General features: G+C 40.6%; 2 protein-coding genes across 2 annotated transcripts; one reads left to right on the forward strand and one right to left on the reverse strand.

The window, feature by feature from the left end:
* Nucleotides 1–22: 22 nt before the first annotated feature.
* Nucleotides 23–2,483, reverse strand: zgc:103625 (methyltransferase-like 26 B). The gene is made up of 7 exons (XM_047343836.1): nt 1,463–2,483; nt 1,176–1,378; nt 811–973; nt 602–661; nt 412–479; nt 246–324; nt 23–163 (listed from the first exon to the last, which is right to left on the reverse strand). The coding sequence occupies exons 2-7, from the start codon at nt 1,373–1,375 to the stop codon at nt 116–118; spliced, it is 618 nt and encodes a 205-aa protein (XP_047199792.1). The 5' UTR covers nt 1,376–1,378; nt 1,463–2,483; the 3' UTR covers nt 23–115.
* On the forward strand, nt 2,215–6,035 carry mrpl12 (mitochondrial ribosomal protein L12). Its single transcript, XM_035180188.2, has 5 exons — nt 2,215–2,417; nt 3,777–3,975; nt 4,079–4,144; nt 4,326–4,463; nt 5,423–6,035. The coding sequence occupies exons 1-5, from the start codon at nt 2,359–2,361 to the stop codon at nt 5,537–5,539; spliced, it is 579 nt and encodes a 192-aa protein (XP_035036079.2). The 5' UTR covers nt 2,215–2,358; the 3' UTR covers nt 5,540–6,035.
* Nucleotides 6,036–21,175: the final 15,140 nt, after the last annotated feature.

Here is a 21,175-nt window from a genome sequence, read left to right on the forward strand (position 1 = left end):
AGAATTTAAAAAGACACAGACCTAAATGGTTTAACAACCTTTATAGATGTCAATACAAGGTTTACAGTATACAAATAAACATTTTAAAATCTCCTTTGTGCAGTTTGGCTTTTTCTTACATTTTTCTGAAGATGAGGCATTTGTAGTATTCTTCCATCTCGATCTGGAAATAAAACGTTACAGGTGTAACAGCAACATCATGGTTATTACAAAGTAATTACCATCAGCTACAATAAACAACTCACAATCCTCTCCATACGCATCCCGTTCCCATAGGCCAGCTGTCTCAGTACATCCATGTCTGGAAGACCCCACTCTGGGTTCCTGTGCAACAGAATAAAACATCACTCAACGTCAGACAAAACAACAACACATTATTCTAATGTCATATTGAAATAGATGTCCACGCACATTTTTCGAATCTCCTCATCCAGATATTCGTTACAGCTCGGTGTGATGGTGCCATTAATAGCATATGCCTGAAACATAACAAAGATTTTGAAATGTTAACAGGCTGTTCAGCTATGCCATTTTTTCTTTTATCTTTTCACACTTACACAATGCTACTTTCTAAGGCTTAACAACTGCTTCCTTCACATACCCCATAAGTTATCAGAAGGCCATTTAGTTTGAGGATCTGACCGGCTCCACTAAAAACACCCTTGGAAAAAAACAGACAGAAACAGGTATTGGCTCATTTTAACAATTTTCACGTTCTGCTTCATGAATGAACCACTGGGGCACAGCATCATTATTTTCCATCGCCTATTAGCTCAACAGCTTCAGTTGTTGTTAGATGACCAGACGTACCTGTGCTGTTTTGAAGGAGCTGTACTGCAGCAAGTTAATGGCAATAACAACGTCACAGGAGCTGCGGGGAACGCCGGCCCATTTCTCCCACGGTTCGCTGGCGTCTAGGTGGACAGGCTGCAGAATGGTCTTGGCATGGGTCGCAGCAATGTAGGCCTTGATACTGTGATCAAGTAATGCAGAATTAATATTACATTTGAGGGTCTAAATTCTTTAGATTATCATATATCAATCTTACTCTATGAGCTGGAAATAGCTCAACCTGCCTCGTGAAGCTTATTACACAGTTGATAGTATCACTACTGCAGCCAACTGTTTGGATTTCTTCACTGATTTTGTGTCTTCTTCTCTACTCGTACACAAACCTGTCTCGAGACTCCTCCTTAATGTCCGATGGCTGCCAGGTGACAAAGGGCATCTTCTGGGCAAAGCGTATCACATGCTGCCCGGTTCCAGAGCCCAGCTCTAAGGCAAACAGCTGCCTGTGGGACTGGTCCTCCAACACATCTTCAAGCATTGAACACAGGCCCTCCCAGTTCCTCTCTGCCTGAGGAGACAGCAGCATGATCTGAAGGAAAGAGGCAGGAGAACATCTCACTCTCTTTTATTGTACACCAGCAGCAGATGTATTGATTTCCTCTCTCCCTCTTACCTTCACTGGTGCTGGTTGACAGAAATTAGCTGGGAAATGGCATAACGGTGGTGGCTGGATGTGGCCGATGACTGACAGCAGATGGTGGCAGAGATTACCTGGTTAAGAGGATTTGATCTGGGCTCCTCTTCAGGGTCCAGAAAAGAACAGAGACACACAGATCAGTTCAATTCACTCAATACATTTGTGTCTGAATATTATGTAGCAACTATTGTTTATTATATCTTTAAATGATCCATCTCTTTTGTCCTTATTGTCATCATGAAGACGTAACTGACCACTCTTTCAACCAGTACCAGGAAGAGAGACAGCATCTCACCTGCACTTGTTTCTCCGCATCGGCTTCGCAGTAAAATATATAGAATTCAGTATCGGCTTCTTTATATTATTTTCTCAATCTGTGCTTTTATTGATATATATTTGTATCTTATTATTTATGTCGGCGTATTCATATTTCCTTCTTTTAATTTGATTTTAATAATGAACGATGATCTATTCTCTCTAAAACACTATTTAGAGTTTACTGTTTTTAAATTTGCTAATATTTATTGAAATAAATATAAACAAATATAACTCTACTGGACTCTACTGGACCAGTTTCCTGTGTTTAAAGTCAAAAAAGTAACTTTACTTCAAATCATTAAACTGTGTCATTTGGCTTAATAACTGTAACTAATATATTATTCTTATGCGCGCTCATATTTATTTAACTATATATTTATTCGCGTGTCCCTTATGGGCTGCCGTAGTTGCTCGAGCAGTTCACGCAGGGCATTCTGGGTAGGTCAGGACGCCATGTGCTTTTGAAGCCGCGGACCCAGAAGGAACCTGTGTGGTTTAAACTCGCCTCGTACTCTCCAGGACACCGGGACGAACGGCTCCAGCTCTCGGTCAGCATGTACTGCTCCACACGCTGCCTCCGGACCGCGCTGCGGGTCGCGGCGAACACCCACCGGTACGTGACGTGCTCCCGGGCGGGCAGCAGCCGGTCACGTAACACCGGTGCTGCAGCAGCGGCGGCGGTAGTAGCTGACTGTCTGTGCCCGTCTGTCCCGCTGCTTCAAGGGCAGACACACACACACACACACACACACACACAGTGCCGCCGCTGGTTCGGGGTGTTGAACGTGTAGCTGGTGGGAATACTGTGTTTTCTCTGCGGTTGTGAAGAAGCTAATCGTTTTTAACCTGGTGTGTACGTGAAGTAGATTAGCTAACGTTAGCTCGGTGACTTCAACCCCCTCAGACTTTAACACTATGATCATATAACACCAGCAAGTAGACTCGTGAAACATGTCGTCCTGAGGATCAGGTGGTTTTTTACAAAGGAATGAAAGTCAAACTTAATGTTGTAGCTGTTAGCTTCCTCTTTGTGGGATGAGGCAGCTCCTGACAGCCAAGGTCACAGTGAGCTGCAAGAAGCCCACGTTACTTGTGCTTGAATAACCTCAAGCAGCATCTTCCCTTTGTCTGCGTGTCACTAAACAATGAGCAAACTGGTGACCTCCAACAATGAGCCGTAAATATGTGGATTACATTTTGTCTGCTTTAGATCAAGATTTGAATACAACCGTTTAGGTTGTCAGTAGTAAATCCAAAATGGAAATGCCCCACTTGAATGAGACAGTTAATTGTCAGATGATCATTGATTGTACCTGTAAGGCTGAGAGCCCCTTGGGTCAGTCAGTGGAGAACAGACCTCAACCCAAGTCGAAACTATTCTACACGTTAATCACGTTAAATATGCTTTAATTTGATAAATTCAAGATCAGCGATTTCAACAAGTAGTTTAATATATTGATATAATACTTGTGCATTGTCCAAACACAGTAAGGAGGTAAAACACATGATTCATCTACCGCAGATTTGTAAAATGTTTGCAAAGTGTTTGTCTTTCTCTGCTCTAGAGGAAAGTTTAAAACATCTTCACTCAGGAGCAAAAAGCTTCTCCTAAGATCTTAAAGAAACAATAATGTCATATTTGTCATGATAAATGACTGATATGAATACTTTTATCTTGATGTAAGTTTTCACCATATTGTCCTGAACTAATCTGTGCATTATTCCCTGAAAAAATTCTGAAAATGTTGAAAAATGCCCTATTTTGCAATGTTAATGAAAGTGAATGCCTTCTGTAAGGGGGACACATTGTTGTCGAAATCTCTAGATAATCTGATCACAGATGAATCAGTGAGAACAAAGTTTGAATGTATCCTGATGCCAGATGTTTCTTACAGATGTTCTCAGCTGACTCTACACACTATTTATGCTTCCTGTGTCCGAGAACACAAGCTAATTCATTTTCATCTTCCAGGCAACACCTTCAGCGGCAGACCCCGGCTCTGTGTGCACTCAGACTTCTGAGGACCAGCCCGACCACCCACTCAGGCGCCATCGCCGCCCCTCCGTTAGACGGAGCACCCAAACATTATTCCCCCAAAATCGAGCAGCTCGTCAATGACATAGCCAGCCTCACTTTGTTAGAGGTGTCGGACCTCAACGAGCTCCTCAAGGTTTGTGGGAAAAAGTTTAAACCACAGTTGGTCTCTTCAGATAGATGTTGTGATCCATATGTTTTTTATGTTGAGTAATTGTTTCCTCTTTTTGTGATCATAGAAAACTCTGAACATTCAGGATGTTGGAATGATGCCGATGGGGGCGTCAGCTATGCCTTTGGCTCAGGTAAGAATTATCACAACTCTAAATTAATTATTTACAATGTAATACACCAAGTCAAATCAATGGTTCCCTAATTCCTTATATTAAGTGTAAAGGCCTATTTAACAAGTATCAGCAAATTGTAACTGTCATGTTTCCTAATGCACAAATTCATATGCAACTTCTCTCCCTTGTGTGTAACTAGGCCGCAGAAGAGGAGGAAGTACCGGCCAAGAAAGAGAAAACTCACTTCACAGTCAAATTGACGGAATTAAAGGGGGCGGAAAAAGTCAAACTTATAAAGGAAGTGAAGAACTGCATTCAAGGCTTGAATCTGGTTCAGGTAAGTCTCATCATTAGAGATCAGTCCTGATCTGAGTAAATTAAAAGAACAATGTGTACCAGAAAGGTATCGTAATACCCCACTGTTAATAATGAAACAGTACCCCACTTTATTAGGCTTTTAGGAATGACAGTGTTCTAATAAGAGCTGTATTTGCTACGAGTGGCAAGGGGCCGTCTGTGTGACGATGCTCTATTAGCTTTCATTGTGACAAAACATATACAAACACAATATGAATTTATTTCGCTTGCATTGCTGACAGTCGGTTCAGCTCTGGAACACCAACACAAACCAAGTGAACCAACATGTCGAACCTAGCAAGGCATCTTGCCGATAGACACGCCAAACTGTTAATGTAAAGAGTGACGGGTTAGTGACTGTACTAGATTACACCAAGTCTATGTCCTCAAACTCAAAGTAAGTCATATTAGATACAAGTAAGATTTATTTTATGATATCTGATTTTGACCAGGCAATAAAGGGCAATGATAACTTAAATTTGCCTTTGAGTGTGAAGGCAAATTTGTGTGAAGAGAGAAAAGATATGAAATAAACTATAGTTTTATTGAGCATGAAAATGATAAACTGACATTTAATTGTGACAAAGATCAAATCCGAGATCATGAGCCTGCGCACTCCAGTAGTGCACCAAAGTAGACCGAATACAAATCACTCGGTACGCCTCCTCTGGCAACTTTCTACTTTTCTATTTGGTCAAACTATATTTAAAAATGTAAACAAGAGAACAAGCTTCACCATTACTATTGAGATATTTAGACACAGTTATCATAAAAGATTTGAGTTTAATGAGGCTGTAAATACTGTTTCTATAACCAATATTGGTCCCTCTTTTAAAAGTTCTATGATCTGTTTGAGTCCTGGTGTTTCAGAAAGACTGAGGACATTACACCAGGTCCTGTCATGTAACATGTATTATTTTTCTCTCTTTCCTAAACCAGGCTAAGAAACTAGTGGAGGCTCTTCCCCAGGAAATCCGGGCAAACGTATCCAAAGAAGAGGCCGAGAAACTGAAAGCGGCCCTGGAGGCGGCAGGCGGAACTGTGGTTTTAGAGTAGATCTTCGTAGCCACCTTTTCACCAGTCTGCTGCTCCAGCACTTCGTCCTTCATTTTATTATTTCAGTTCTTTTTCTTTTTTTTAACACGACAAACGAGAGAAAACAGAGAAATGCCTTCTGACATGAATCCGGCCTCTCAGCAGCGTCAGGTGGGGCGGTGAGACTCAGACTGAACTTTCCAGGCACACAGCCTGCACATGCGGCCGCCCCGCTGTTTGCTCGTCCATGTGTCTGCTCATGTGTCTGTCTGATACCGGTGTAGCGAACAAGCTACTGAAACAGTGGCCTGGGTGCCAAGTAAGTCGGTTGATCATTGTGTGTGCGAGTGACTTAAACTCCTCACAGAAGGAGAGATGATGCTGTAGGGACATGGTTACCATTCCCTATGTTAAAGAACAACAGATACTGTATCTAGCTCAACGGATGCCGGGGCTCAGTCTGTATATTGCTCATAGAATTGTTAATAATGTGATTAAAGTTGAAATCTTCATGTTTTCCTTTCTCTTATGTTTTCTTCTATTGATCTTGTTGATTTTTTTGCTAAATGTTGAATATGCAAACTTTAAAACTGATAAGAAAGAAATGTGAAGATGAAGTTATTGTCTGTTGTGTTGTTTCAAATCTGTCGTCGGAAGAAGTGGGTATTCTTATCTTGAGTTTTACTGCTGCTGTCCAGTAGAGGTCATAAGATCTCTTCTATTCACCTCTGACAGGTTGAGTGGTTGTTTTATGCACACACACACACACAAAACGTTCTTCTATCTTAGTGAGGACACTCATTGCTATAAAGCCCTCCCTAGCCACTTACCCTAACCTTAACTAACTGTCTAACCTAATTCTAACCCTAAACTTATAACCAAGTCCTAACCTTCGCTTAGCCCATTCAACGTAGGTCAGAAAGAGAGGACTGACCAAAATCGCCTCACTTTCACTTGCTGTCCTCACTCCGTAGGTTCAAAGTGGTCCTCACAAAGATATCTGCTCAAGTTCAAACACGCACACAATTGCGCAGCTTCCATTGTTGGGACTTTGCATTGACTTCCATTCATTGTGGACAGCCTAACCCGAGTCGTATCCCTAACCTTCACCAGGACCTCAGAAATGAGGTTTTATCTAATTAAGACCAGGTCAGTGTTTATGCTGGAAAATGTTCTAAAGAGGGTTAATAAAGACGAACACACAAATAGACCTATGTTTAATTTGTAAAGATAGAGTACATGTAGTTTGTAATAAGACTAAAAGGTGAAATCAACAAAAGTGAACCCCTTTAGGTTTGAGGGATGTCTGCATGAAAAGAACCAGTCGTTAGATTCCTGTACCAATATGTTTCCTCCTTGGTCTTTTTCACTTGTCAGATGGAGCCTGAGTTACAAAGAACATGCACCATCTGGTGGAAATGTGACATTGACATCAGTAGATTTTTAAATGCTGACTTAACATAATATACATAATTAACAGTGGCTTCTTTTCATTAAATTGTAACTTTCACGCTGCTGTTTGATGCTGGTTGTGCTGTTTTTGACACTTGCCATGAAAAGACAGATGTGTGATCTCACCATCACGTCTGCAGCTTATTTGTTAAGCATCTGTTGTGTACCTCGTCCTGATTCAGCCATTTTAGGCAAAGTTTCCTCATATTTTTTCAATGCTGATTAAGTGGATCCAGAGATCTGTGGCCTTAGGTGTGTGTATTAGGGCAGGATACATATTTGAAGTCCTTACAATGTAAGAAGAGCAAAACCAAGGAGGTTTACAACAAGGTACGTGTTTAAAACCAAGTTATATATGACTTCATTTGAAATTGTACGGGTCTTTTTAAAAGATGCAGCCTTTACCCCCAAGAGAACTTAAACAGACAAATAGAATTCAGCCATTGTTTTATTATTCACATCTGTGCTTCTCCTACTGTGACGTGTCAAATGTCGTCAGTGAAGAAGGTCTATTGTTACATCTGAGTCCCTTTGCAATGATACACAGAGAAAACACAACACACAACTGAGAGATGAGAACTGTACTGGCAGAGAAACGTCCCAGGGGGCAACTAAACGGTTTAAATCAAATTAGGCAACTCAGTGTTTTTCAGACTCATTATTTGCAATGGCAAAAAAAAGTAGATGTACGTTATACCTCCAACCGTAATGTAAAAATCCAATATGGATGTAAAATAACAGGAAATATGAATCATCTGCAGCATAATGTGGTTGATTCTAATCAAGCAGGATGTACATTTAAACATTTACCACATTCTGCGATCAGATGCCAGATCATTCGGTACACAGAGCTAAAACTAATACAGCAGTCCTGTAAAAAAAAAAATCTGCCATTATGAAGGTTATAACGTTCAGTTTTTGTTGATTTTTGAGTCTGTGTGAGTGTTTCTCTTATTTCGCCCATTAATATGCATTAGTGTAGAGTAAATAACAGAAACTCCTCTCTGTGTAACGCAATTCAGTTCGACAGCGCCACAAACAGCAACCTCCACAATGATCATAAAGTGAAATGAACAATTCTCCAAAACAGTTTCAATACAATGTGAACATTATAACTTTCTCAAAGGGAGGATTTAGTGCAGTTAAGTCTTAGACTGAATTAGTTTCAGCTTGGTCTCTCTCTCTCTCTCTCTCACTATATATATGTGTATATATATATTGTCTATCATCACAGATATCTGCATGTATCACATCCTGTAGCAGTTTGCTCATGTCTTGCATTTGCTCTCACTTTGACCGGGTTACTGTTTCTGTCAACTGTCACACACACACACAGACACACACAGAGACATGTATCAGTGTCAGGCTGCTCGTTGGCACCACTGCTGCACTACTTTTAAAATCATGTCACAGCTAAGAACCAAAACACGTGAGCCAGAACATATGAAATAACTCATCAACACTTGTTACTTAATGTCCTCAATTGTAAGAGTGAAGATATCCAGTCTTTTGACCTTTTGACCTTATAATGAGACCGCTGCATCTATTTGTGACGGATGTTTGTTTGAACTTTCTGACACATGCTTGAGCTGAATCCTGTGATGCTGACAAACCATATTCACGATAGCAGCAGTCAAGCCAGTTCTCAGCACAGGGAAATTGGAGTAAGTACTATGAGGCTGGACTATTTCCAAAATGTCTTTATGACAAACTAAAATGCAGATTTAAATGAAGTTGGCCTGGAATGAGTTTGTCCATCGCAGTAGCCTGTTTACACCCTACGGATTTAATTAAAATAAAAGATGAAGCTAATTTATTTTTTAATTCAACTGGCACTGGAGGACAATTTCTCTTTATGGAAATTAATAAAATGGTTCACTTAGGTCTCATTGACCATTCTTGGGTGTTTTTATTTTTACATGCTTGCTTGATAAAATGTTACCGTCTCAAGTTTTAGTACCGTCTCTTTTCCTGATGAAAACGCCTCTCGGAATAGCTTGTTGTTTCACGGGCGATGACTCATTTTTACCCAATTTCCGAAGATTTCAATAAGTTGAACAGACACTTTGGCAATGGTGTGCCTAAATTGCTCCCATTATGAAAATCTATAAACAGTTTTGGACGCTTTAAGAGTTAATGACGGAGGCATTTTTACCTCAGGTCTACAGCTACTGAATTGACTCTCCCTAAATTCAGCACCATGACTGAATGTGATGTTAATGTTAGTTTGCTGATATTACCATTTTAATAGGGAGCTATAATCAGAACCTGATGGTGTGAGGACTCTATTGTTCCTGTCATTATTGATGTATTTTAGAGGGACTCAATACGCTCAAAAACTTTTCTGGTCTGGCAAAACATTATGTATCATATTGGTCGTACACGTGGGCCTTTTAAAAATTATATTGTGTAATTGACTGTTATTATAATTTGACAAATATTGTCCACCACATTGAACCATTTGGTTAATTAATATATAAATAATAATAATACAAGTTGAGTTTCACTTTGCAAAGTAAACAAAATCTTTACATGTTTTGCAAACATTGCATCATTTAAAATTATTATAATAATTCAGGACATCTTACTGACGGAAAGTCAAACGTTTTTTCATCCTTTGAGGTGAAAGTGTCAAAGACCAAATAAAATATGACAAGAAACTTTAATGGGGTTTGCGTTATCAGTGTGATTGCTTTGGTGTCATGTCTGTGTCATGAATCCATGTTGGGGATTGAGATGCAAAAAAAGACCCTCATCATCTAAACGAATGACAGAAGGAGAAATTGGATGAGACAAGATGAGACAAGATGAGACAAGAAGAGACAAGAAGAGACAAGATAAGACAAGACGAGACAAGACGAGACAAGATGAGACAGCTGGCCTGTGGCTGGACACATGGCTGCTATTATTGTTACTGTCATAGATGTCATTAAGTTAATAAATACAATGAAGTATTTTGTGTATGATGTAGTCTGACGGAGCTTGAATACATCAGATGTACAACTGTTCCTGGTCTCTCTCTCTCTACTCTTTCTACCCCTCTTTTCCCAACTCCATCCATCTCTTCCTCAAATATGTAAAGCGTCCTTGGGTCCCTTGAAAGGCTCTTTAAAATTCTAAGTTATTATTATTATTATTATTATTATTATTATTATTATTATTATTATTATTATTATTCCTCTCCCATTTGTCTCCTCTCACCCCAGCCGGTCGAGGCAGACGGCTCCCCACCTGGACTCCTGTTCTACTGGAGGTTTCTTCCTGCCAAAAGAACCCTCCACTGTCGTCAGGTGCTTGCACATAGTGTTAACTGTTTCTCCACAACATTGTAAGGCTTTGACCTTCTTATGTAAAGTGCCTTAAGACAAAGTATGTGAACGGTGCTATTAATACAATGAATGCAATAACTAGAGGATACTAGAAGGATTAAATGAGGTGACGATGGCCAAAGTTCAACTTCACTGAGAGATTATAAGGTTCAGCGCCAACACTTTTCTGGCCATTCTTCAACAGCAACACAACCCAACACAACAACTCAGGAACAGACGGGGACATCGTGTGTTTCACATGGGAACCCAGCTGACCTGGAGCATGTCTGGGTTTAATGGATATATTTAGATTTTCAGACAGAGATGAAGGATTACTTATGTAGAAAAAAATAGTTTACGTATTTGTACATGTTTTCTTATTCACCGAAAAAAAAAAATGCATGTTTCATGTTTATTGCAGGGCTGTATTGCTGCTGGGCTGCATACAGTAGTCTGCCGTGCCTTCAAACTTTATGTCAAATCTGCCTCTTCAGCACTGAAATTATAAATCATTCAATAAGACTCTTGTAACCCTGATGAAAAAGTATTTAAATTTCAATGAAGAGCTTGTTTTTGCTGCCTGGTTCTGCTGCACTGTGAAATTTAGGATCGGCTCAGAGATAGATCAAGATTTGTCTTCACTATCCCAAGGCTGACTATTATATTATGCTCAACAATAAAGTTTGATGGAGCAATTTTCCCTGAAATCAAGATAATCGTTTTGAGGGTGACGCGTTGAGATGATTTGCTTTGGATGATGTGGATTTAGCTGGGAGAGCTCAGGACAAAGCAATTGAACACATCCCGGCCAAATCTTTTCATTGAGAGCTGTCTACATCTAAATTACCAAACTGGCTGCTGTATAGCTCATGAGTCCTGCCTCCTCCATGTTAGTGGACAGAACATGTACCAAACTAAAAAGTACATGTTGTGGTTCTTATCACACTGATGTATGTCCAAGTGTTCATTTTTCTTTCTGTCATTTAATCCTATAAATAAACACCATAAAGGGGCGAAACATCACGATTGACAGCTCAGACTGACTCACGATTGTTTACGCACGTGTCTGCGTGTATTCTCGCTACTGCGGCTCCATCCCCAGATTCCTATTGTGCAGGAATCTCCAAACAGCGTTCATATTGGAGATACTTAGGCTGCATTACTGGGTAGGAGGAAGTGGGGACATCTTTATTTACAGTCTATGGTCACATAGTTCACTTACTTCTTCTCCCTTTTGCTATTTCTTGTTCGTGTTTTGTAGTGTTCTGTGTCATTCAGCTTGTGTGCATCTCGTCCCTGCAGCTGTCTTGTTATGACCCAGACAGTTGTTTCTGGCCACTGGCTGTAATCAGAATTACATAATTCGATGTGTCTTTTTTTGTGTCTGCCTGTTGCAGACTGTGTGTCACTGTTTAACAGACACAGCAAAGCTGAGCCTGAAGGCATGTCACGTGGGGGGATGTCACCTTCACTGGTAATGAGCTCCTTCCTGTCAAAAGTGTATGCACATGTTTCTTGATAGAGCTTTTCATACAGTCTTCATATTCCTTGAGGATCATTTTTGTGCTGTGATCGTCATCTGAGAGTTTTGTGAGGAAGAGACTCCTAAAAGTCGCCGTGGTCTGTCTTAGCATTTCCAGGTGTCGTCGAACCTCTGCAGCTTCGTCATCAACACTTAAAAAATATACTACTAATAAAAAGTACAGACAGGAAGTCACGTACCGCCATTTGTCTCAGAAATTTCATTTTCATGTTCCGCCCTCTGCAGCCATAACACAAAATGAAAGTGACTCATGCATCCCCATCTCCAGATCAGGCGCTGGGGTGAAAATGCAATGTGATGTATGATTTTTGTATCTTCTTATCTGTCTCCCACAGCGTTACAAACACAGATGATTTGAATTATTTATATTCACTGCTGTGGTGCAATACCTGTCATGAGCTGTAACTATGGTACGTATGATCTGAGGGTTGATGGCAAAAAGAAGGTTAACAACCTCAGATCCTGGGAAAATGAAAAGTGTCTTTAAAATTAGTATCAGCTAATAAATTCTTACACCAGTTGATTACACTTTTCGATATGAGGCGTTCTCCTTTGCCCTCTGGGGGGAGTGTTACACTGAAAAATAGTGTGTCAAAGTTTGTAAGAGCTGTTTGTTGGTTTGTATTGATCCATAAATTAGTGGTTCAATCCCAAGCTCCTTCAGTCTGCTTGTTGAAGTGTCTATGGGCAAAACCATAGACTGTATATAAAGATGGAAAAAATTAAATAAATAGAATTAATTAATAAAACAACATCCCTTTATTTGCTTTCTGGGTCACTAGCTTGTTGATCGCTCTGCATGTATGAGTATGATTCTGCTCACATGAGGACAATCAGCAGGTTTCTGGGTGAAGCAACGTTCATCTGAAAATAAAAATATTTGACTCTTCAATTCTGAGGAAGCAGCTGTGAGTCTTGGTTCAGCAGCAGCATTTGGCTTTGTGGTGTCTCATCGTTTAATATTGGTGTCCCAAGTATTATCATTCTCCCGAGTACTACCTTTTGTTGATGCACATTTCATCTTCCTCAGCCCTTGAAAGGCACCTGGTATTATTCCATGGGTTATTTACTGCCAACATCACTGTCAGTATTAAAGTGATGGTGGCGGTTTCCAGGGTTCCGGACGCTGTGTCTGTGATGTAAAATTAAAGAAAAAAGACAGATTCGCTTTCTAGATTTAGCTCAACCTGAGAGATTCATTTGTATGCTAAATAATATGTGAATCAGCTCTTCTGATAGATTGTAATGGACTCTCTGAAGTTGCCTCTGCTGGGCTCCACGGCTACGTGTTAAACCTGTGCACAAAGTCATCTAACGGAGAGGCAGATATCATCAGTGGTTGTCACGGAGCTCAGCATGAGGGCAGGTAGTGTTAATAAAAATACACACCATGTAAGATTTATACGTCTGCCTACTCCTTCTTCAGTCCATGCCCCTTTTTTCATTTTGTAGTGAAACCACAGACGCAGGTTGATGTTCGCATCCAGCTCTTTATCAGGCACTCTATCACTGACCGATACAGACTGACCATCAAAACATCCACTGGGGAGACGGTTAATGATGTTAATGATGTGTGCACACAGACAGACACACACACACACACACACACACACACACACACACACACACACACACACACACACACACACACACACACACACACACACACACACACACACACACACACACACACACACACGTATGAATTCAGCTCCTCTTTCTTTCTTTTCTTTCTCTGTCTACGTCTGTTCCTGGATGAGAGAAAAACGGAGAAGTCAAACTGAAGCTGTGAACTGACTGACTGACAATCTTGGAGCGGTCTTTATAACAAAAACAGAATCGGAGAAAAACGGAATGATTTACATACCAGATGTTTGGGATATCACCATATTTGAACATGAGGAAAACATAATTCATAGCTGCGATTTGGCCTGATTAAGATGTTCACTGTGTACGTTCATGCTTTGTATAGACTGGAGAGAGTGTTGACAACTTTTTGATCCAAAACACAGAATGCCATTTCAACCCCATTACACGCCAGTGAGACGGAGGCATTAGCAAAAGGTTTCTGCTCCAACACATTTAATGGGGAGTCAACACAAAAGTAAATTGCTACCTTTATATGTCACAGGATTGATCCGTTACATACGGTCTGATTAATTCTCATCTCAAACATGGCTAAAATATTAAAGATTTAAGATCCTAGACTGATATAAATGTTATATGTTGTTAATGTTTTTTTAATGTTATATAAATTACTTTGGCAATTTCAACTCCTCTGCAGCCTTTAAAGGAAAACATATGCTGAGAAAACAATGTTTATTTAAACAGTGACCCTAACCTCAGCTGTCTCCATCCGGCTATGAAAGTTTATTAGATATTAGCTTTAAATCGCATTTCCATGTTTAAAACTGTCTGGGTAAAAAAAAACATCAGCTGGGAATGATATTTCCCACACTAGTATCTGCATACGGCTGTTAACAATTTAATGCAATAGAGATTAATTCGATTGCATTACGTTTCCACATTCTAAGAGCCAGTGGGACAACAAACGTCCCAGTGATTCATATGGTGCCGTAATTTAATCTGCTGTAGTGGACATTTTGCATGGAGTATCTGGATGCACTTTTTTCTTTCGCTGCACACAAACTAAACGCAGAGCAGACACAAAGCGCATATGTGCAGCTGGCATTTCTCAAGCAGAGCGGAGTAATAACTGCTATGAGCACTGCTGTCTGCTGAACTCTCTGCCAGGGGTGGGGGGCCGACACTTCTCACAGCCTCACCTCGGACGCAGGAACATCATTATATTCTTGGGCGGCGGTGAGGTGGCGTTTATCTGCAACCTCCTGGAGCCATTGGAGGAAATCCCCTTCTCCTGTAATTGGTAGTCCTTGGCCTTCCCTTCAGCCGCTGAGTCCTCCTTCACTAAGCTTTCCTTCGGGATTAGTCGCACTATTGGATTCACAGGACAGATGATAGTGCATCGATCTCCATCTCGGCATTCAGCCACCAGCTTCTTCTAAATAAAAAGGGGCCTTTAAGATCCCTCTACAGTATTCACCTTTTAAAACGAGTCGACTGGGAAAATGTGACAATCAGCCGGGGACATTTTCAACAAACTCATGTTAGTTTAATAGCAAGGTAGTTATATCTGAATTTGCTAGTAATATCAGCTATAGGTCGTTTATAAAGATGGATGACATGAGAGCTCCTCAAAAGCAAAGCCAAACCATCTTGATCTCGATCAATGCAAGTTCAGCATCGAAGTTCGATCCTCGGCCAACCGCTGTCGCCAGTGATCGAAAGCAACCCTCGATGTCACCGTAGTGTCCAGTCTGCCCTCAGTCCACTAAAAGTCTCAAGATAGACGACATAACAGCCACCCAAAAGTAAAGCCAAACCATCTACATCGCCCCCTGGTGGCTGGCTACAGTATCAGCCATTAAAGCCCCACCTCCTCCATGTTAGTGGATGGGACATGTGGCAAAGAAAAAAGTCAAAGTACATGTCAAATACATTTTTCTCAAAGATGGTTTCTGTCATTTTAGGTAGATCCTATCACACTCATATATATTCAAATGCTAATTCTTTCCAGTAAGTCTGGTTTTGGGTTAGAAAAACAAGGTGAATAGTCATGATTGACAGCTGAGACTAACTCGCGATTAGTCAGTTGTGTGTATTGGTGGTATCTCCACAAAACGATCACTACTCAGAGACTCTGTCTCCGAATGACGCTTCGTTTTTGTACAACAGGAAGTGGAGATGCATCATCCACCTTTATTTACATTGTTTCAGTCAACTGCTGAAAGAATTTATTGATTTTTATATCAAGGACACTGTTTTGTATGAACTGAAGGATTATAGATATATTACCATTATCACTGTAAACTGCAAGTCATGGAACGTTCATTAGGATCCTTAAGATGACATAGATCCACTCCCAGTGTAACTTCCAGGGGTAAGAACTTGGCCAGTGTGTCCTATCATGAACCACGCCATTATTATCCAAGTCATAGCACCACCAGTCTTGACAGGTTGCACTTAGAGCTGCAGATCCTGAATAGAAGCAGGTGCTGCCATGCCACTATCCAAAATGTTATAAATTAGCTCATTAGAACCAAATGTGTGGAACAAAGAAGCCACAAATCCATTCATTCATTCAAGTTATAATTACAGGGAAATAACCACGTTTTCAGTTTCCAGGTTGGATCAGTTGACAACAGCAATATGTCCCTGTTCCTCTTTCATGAATCTCCTTGGTTTGGACCAACGACAAAGTCGAGAGAATGAGCAAAGGTTTCGCATTATAGAAATGTTTGTGGGATGGACCATGGGAGCCAGGCTTTTCTCTTGAGGTTTGACTGTGGATTTAAGCCTCTGTGCTCCAGCCTCGGGCCCCTAGCAGTCGGCCAGAACAGTGATCTTCACACAAACAGGAGTGAAACCCAAAGTGAGAAGACGTCCCAAAGACACATGAGGGTGATAGTGAATCTTGTGACTGGCTGACCAGATCATCAGTCAGATTTTGCATACATAGAAAAGCTTCTACACATCAGTGTTTTCCTAAAGTCTGAGCACAGAATGTGTCACGTAGCTACATGTAAACACTATTCTTTCAACCAGGGTTTAGTCCCTATTGCATATGTCAAATGCTGTTGTCCAAATGATTTAGCATTTATCGTTGTGTTCTATAATTAAATTAAAATTTCTCTAATTGAAAAGCAGATGTAATCTTTAGACCATTTTTCACTAGTCAAAAAACTCACTAACATCTGGCCCCTGTCTGCATTAGGAATTGATGCAATCAGCATTCACTCCCAGGGTCCAACACAGCAGACAATGGTTTTTATCTGCAGTGATGGAAACATGACATCCGGCTGAACGAGCCAATTTCTTCTTCCTGTTTTGTTTTGGCATCTAGAGGCTGATATTTTTTCTGACAACGTGCTTTAAACTGCCACATGTTGGCGCATAAATAGGGAGAAACACTTGTGTACTTTTTTTACATCTAGGGAACAACAGTGATTTTTTTGCTCTGTATCGTGTAAAATGCAACACTATCATGGCAGCGAGGTGAGAGAGCTTCTCTGTTTCTGGTGCATTTGTGATGTCGAACATGACGCATCTGGGAAAAAGCAAAAAGCCAAACTCCTCTTCTGGCGATGGGAAAGGAGGCAATTGCCCTTTTGTACCAGTATACTGGTGTTAAAAACCTCTGTGTATTTGCTAGTCTTTGTGTAAAAGAGGTCCATGGTGCAGAACAGGCTGCTGCTCCTACAGTTGTTCATGATAATGATAAAGCAGGATCTAGGTTTTGTTCTCACTGAAAACCATTAGTCTCTGGCACCAGAGAAGAAAGTAGTTTTGAAAAGTCTTATTTTGTTTTCAAAGGACCCATGATAACAAAGGGTATCGGCACACTGTGCCTCCGTCATGCAGCCTCCTCAGAAAAGGTCAGACATGACTCCCACATCCATTATAACAACAGCTGCAAAGAGGGAGACATGCATAAATGTTACATTCAAATTTTTCGAGGGCCATTTACCCTGTCAGGGAAATTTAGCGTTTGCTTTAATTTCCGTACATTTGGTTCGTTCAGCAGGAAGTTAAGCCACGGAACAAAAATGATGTCTGAGCTGTGGTGGTTTGCATTCATCACGATCCCTAATAACATCAGTGGACATTCAGAAGCTATTAGTGGACCAAGGTAATCATATTGCTTATCAACCTGATATAGCCAGACACTGAGTCAGTGATACTGAACCCTGTTACCTTTGGTTTCCCTGTCGCTGAGGCCTGACTGTGACGACAGAGAGTGAAAAAGAGCTCAGTGGGAGAATTTAAAACTGAACTGGCCTTAATTCTAATGCTGTAATTAACTTGTTTTGCTCTCAATTTGACTCGAGATTGAATTGAGGTTTATGAAAAACAGCAGAGTCCATTCATGCAGATCTGCAGCTTGTCTGAAGGAGGTCACCGCTGGAGGTTTATCTTGTACTTTACTTCACCCCTTGTTTTTTCTCAGGGGATGCCATTATATAAAGATTCACATTAAAGCTCCAACAGATCACATACATTAACTAAGCTGCCTGGAAAAGGCAGCATGCATGATAATTACCTGGAAGTCCGGGTACATTGTGTGCATTTTGGTAAGATTTACACTTTGGAACAGTGAATTAAAAATAAAACAGCCACTGCCTCGTTTGCACAAATTAACTGTGGGACATAATTAAAGCGAACTGTTTAATGACCCTGACGACTTCACAGTCTTACACATGTTCTCACACATGGATGACTTGCAGATGTCCGACACTGGCATGCATCTATTTCTGTCATAGTCTGGAGAGGAAATATTGTGTACTTGACTTTTAATCTACTTCATCAGACCACTTAAAAAGAAAAAAACAATTTGCCATTGAGCAGGGAGCTATTTTGATAATTGATGGGGCATGAGGTCATTACTCATTAGGTGTTGAGTTTGGAGGCTGTTGAGCTGGTTCCAGTGGTTGGTTACTTTGGAGAGTGCGGAGGCATCGGCTCTGGGTCTGTGTGTGTTCTCTGGCAGCTCTCTCCTCCTGTGGTGACGATGTGGTCGGAGCGGTTTTCTCTTCCAGGAGCAAACGTTGTTTTCATCACCTACACAAGCGTTAGAGTATTTTCCCTCTCAGTATTGAATTAGGCCCACTGAGTGAAACACACTTCAATGCACGGTTTCTTTACGGCAATGATGAGTCGACTGGCCATTTGATTGATTGTTTTTGTATTCTAGTTCCAACCTTCTACTGTCGGGAAAATAGCTTTAAAATACATTTTCAATGCATGCTATAGTTTTTTTCTGACTGATGCATGTGTTTGACCTCATATCTCATTGCCTTGAAATTTGAAGGACACTCCATCAAATTGAATAGATGATAATAATACATAATAATCAGTCAATTAATCTTTAGCCTTTTTTGTACATTATTTATTCATTGGAAAAATCTTTCACATCTGAGATTTTTAAGCACATCTGAATGAGCCGATTGAAAAACCATGTTGAAATCAGTTTCCCTCATGTCAGCGTTTCGGCTGCAGCAATAATAGTGACTGGGAAAAGAGGCAAATAAATAAGTGATGGATTATCCATGCAAAGCACTGGCAGCGTGCAGTATTCTTTGGAAAGTATCTGTTAGTAAAGTAAAGTATGTACAATTTGTACTAAATTGACTATAACATGATTTAATACTTGCATGTGATGGAATGAGAGCAGCTTGTGCAGCTCATCAAATGAGACTGTGCACAGGAGACAGTCTCCATAATAATCATGTCTACTGATCGTCAAACAAATATTCAATCCAACATGCATGAGTAATATTTTATTTTTTAAAAAAGCGTCAGAACATTATTCTATATGATTCTATGTAATTATTCAGGTTACCACACACTTCACAATTCGTACAGAATCCAAGCCCAGAAGAACAAATCCAAGAAGTCAGAGAACAGATGGTTCACACATGCACAGGAGCAGTGTGAGCATGAGGAGAAGAGCTGGAGCGCTCAAAATTAGTCCAAGCAACAAAATATCCGAGTGAAAACACAGAAATTGAACACAAGCAGAGCAAGTTAAAGCACAAGCACAGGGTTTAGAGTGAAAACATTACAAAATCTGAACTCAAAATGAAAGACCCTGCTCTTGAAGAAAGATCGGGAACCCTCCCATACTTAATGATTTTTATATATCTCTGATTTGCACCGTCTCTCTTTATATACATCCTCATAATTCCTCAACATTATCTTATAATCAAAACACATGGGACATTTAAGGAGCCTCAGATGAATGAGATCATTTGTGTTGTCCTCTTTATTTGCAGCTTTTTGAATCAAGCATGAAGCCAAACATTCACAAATTAGATTTCTGTGTATTTCCGACAATACAAATTCTATTAAATCTGAACAACTGTGACGTTTATGGTAACACGTGTCGGGTTCTCTGAACGGCCTAATGTGTTTTTATGAGACAGTTTAAATGCAAATAAAACAGCAGTGTTCCTATTCACTTAAGGCTTATATGTTCTAAACTGGCCTGACATTTAGTTTGAGTACATCTCTGAAATAAAGTCACATTTCCTTTCCTCCGCCTGCCCCTAACTCAGTTTTATGTTTTGCATGAATGTGCCTGGAGACAGTTCTTTACCCATTAACGCATAAGAACAGTCAAATATTGTTTTGTTGCCACATTATAAAACAATTGCTTTCATTTCCTGTCCTTGTATGTTGTGCCCCCATGTCAAATTGGCTTGATTTAAAATAAACAGTGAATTCACCCATAAATGCATATTTCAAATGATGGAAATAGCACCTGACATTATAGCCGGAACGTTCTTTTGGACACAAGTCGCTGATGTCTTTAAGCTCGTCAGTACAAACCTAATGTACCTCCTGTATTAAACAACGGAAGAACACAGTTAGTGGGATATTGTTTTGCTCGCACCTTGGCCTCTGACAAAGACGTAATCCTGAGGGAGGTGGATGCGAGTCATTAGCAGAGACGTGTGCCGGCGACAGGGGACTGAACGTTTCCTGGCAAAGGTGTGAGGGGTCAACAGGCCTCAGAACTCTGTATTCTGAGTGACACGCGTATAGGAGACGGCTCATCTTTGTGCAGTCTGCATCCGTGACAGTTGACCTTGTTTTGATACAGCAGCGAAACACGGTTGTGCTTTGGTGGAATATTTTGAGCCAATTTACTCAAACTGTCCAGGAAACACGTGAGGACAGAGTCTTTAATGTGACCTGCGGGTTAGGGTACACAGGTGGGGAGTCAGGTAGTATTATAACAAAGATGATGGGGGGGAAATAAGCTCGCAATGGTAGATCTGCTGGTACAGAAGGAAACTGACGAGACACTGACAAGACAAACTGGAACGGAATAAAAGGAAACGCAGACTACATATGCAAAGTTAACAAGACGCGAGTAAAACTAATTAAGATGAGACAGGTCATCAACAATGGAGGGAATCCAAGCTGTGTCCCAGTTCAGGACGAATAACCATGAAGGTCGAACCGGAATGAGATAGTCTGGTCTACAGAGGATTTCCTCATAGCTTCAGCAGCTCGACTATTTCTATTGCTGTTGCCTAGGAACAGAGCTGAGGTTGGACAGGACGAGAAAGTTTTAATGCTCCTTGTTTTTAATGTGCTGTTAGTTATTCGGTTGAGTCATTACTCAAGCGTTGGACGTCTCCTCGCCTACCAGCACCATTACCTGTTTGAAAAAGGGTTCGTCACTGAAGCGCAATGACCGCTGGGATTGGTTGATCTGGGAAGGATCAGACGTTGGAGCCTTTGTTTCTCTGGGATGGAAGGATGCAT

The sequence above is a fragment of the Hippoglossus stenolepis genome, chromosome 16 (assembly GCF_022539355.2).
Source record: "Hippoglossus stenolepis isolate QCI-W04-F060 chromosome 16, HSTE1.2, whole genome shotgun sequence".
NCBI classification, from domain to species: Eukaryota; Metazoa; Chordata; class Actinopteri; order Pleuronectiformes; family Pleuronectidae; genus Hippoglossus; species Hippoglossus stenolepis.

What these genes read in the sequence shown, in the direction of transcription:
- zgc:103625 (XM_047343836.1), bottom strand. Translation starts at nt 1,375, where the DNA reads ATGCTGCTGTCTCCTCAGGCAGAGAGGAACTGGGAGGGCCTGTGTTCA. An exon ending in GCCTTCTGATAACTTATGGG is followed by an intron (nt 480 to 601) that starts GTATGTGAAGGA and finishes GTTATGTTTCAG; the next exon opens with GCATATGCTATTAATGGCAC. An exon ending in GATGAGGAGATTCGAAAAAT is followed by an intron (nt 325 to 411) that starts GTGCGTGGACAT and finishes TCTGTTGCACAG; the next exon opens with GAACCCAGAGTGGGGTCTTC.
- mrpl12 (XM_035180188.2), top strand. Translation starts at nt 2,359, where the DNA reads ATGTACTGCTCCACACGCTGCCTCCGGACCGCGCTGCGGGTCGCGGCG. An exon ending in CAGCTATGCCTTTGGCTCAG is followed by an intron (nt 4,145 to 4,325) that starts GTAAGAATTATC and finishes GTGTGTAACTAG; the next exon opens with GCCGCAGAAGAGGAGGAAGT. An exon ending in AAGGCTTGAATCTGGTTCAG is followed by an intron (nt 4,464 to 5,422) that starts GTAAGTCTCATC and finishes TTCCTAAACCAG; the next exon opens with GCTAAGAAACTAGTGGAGGC.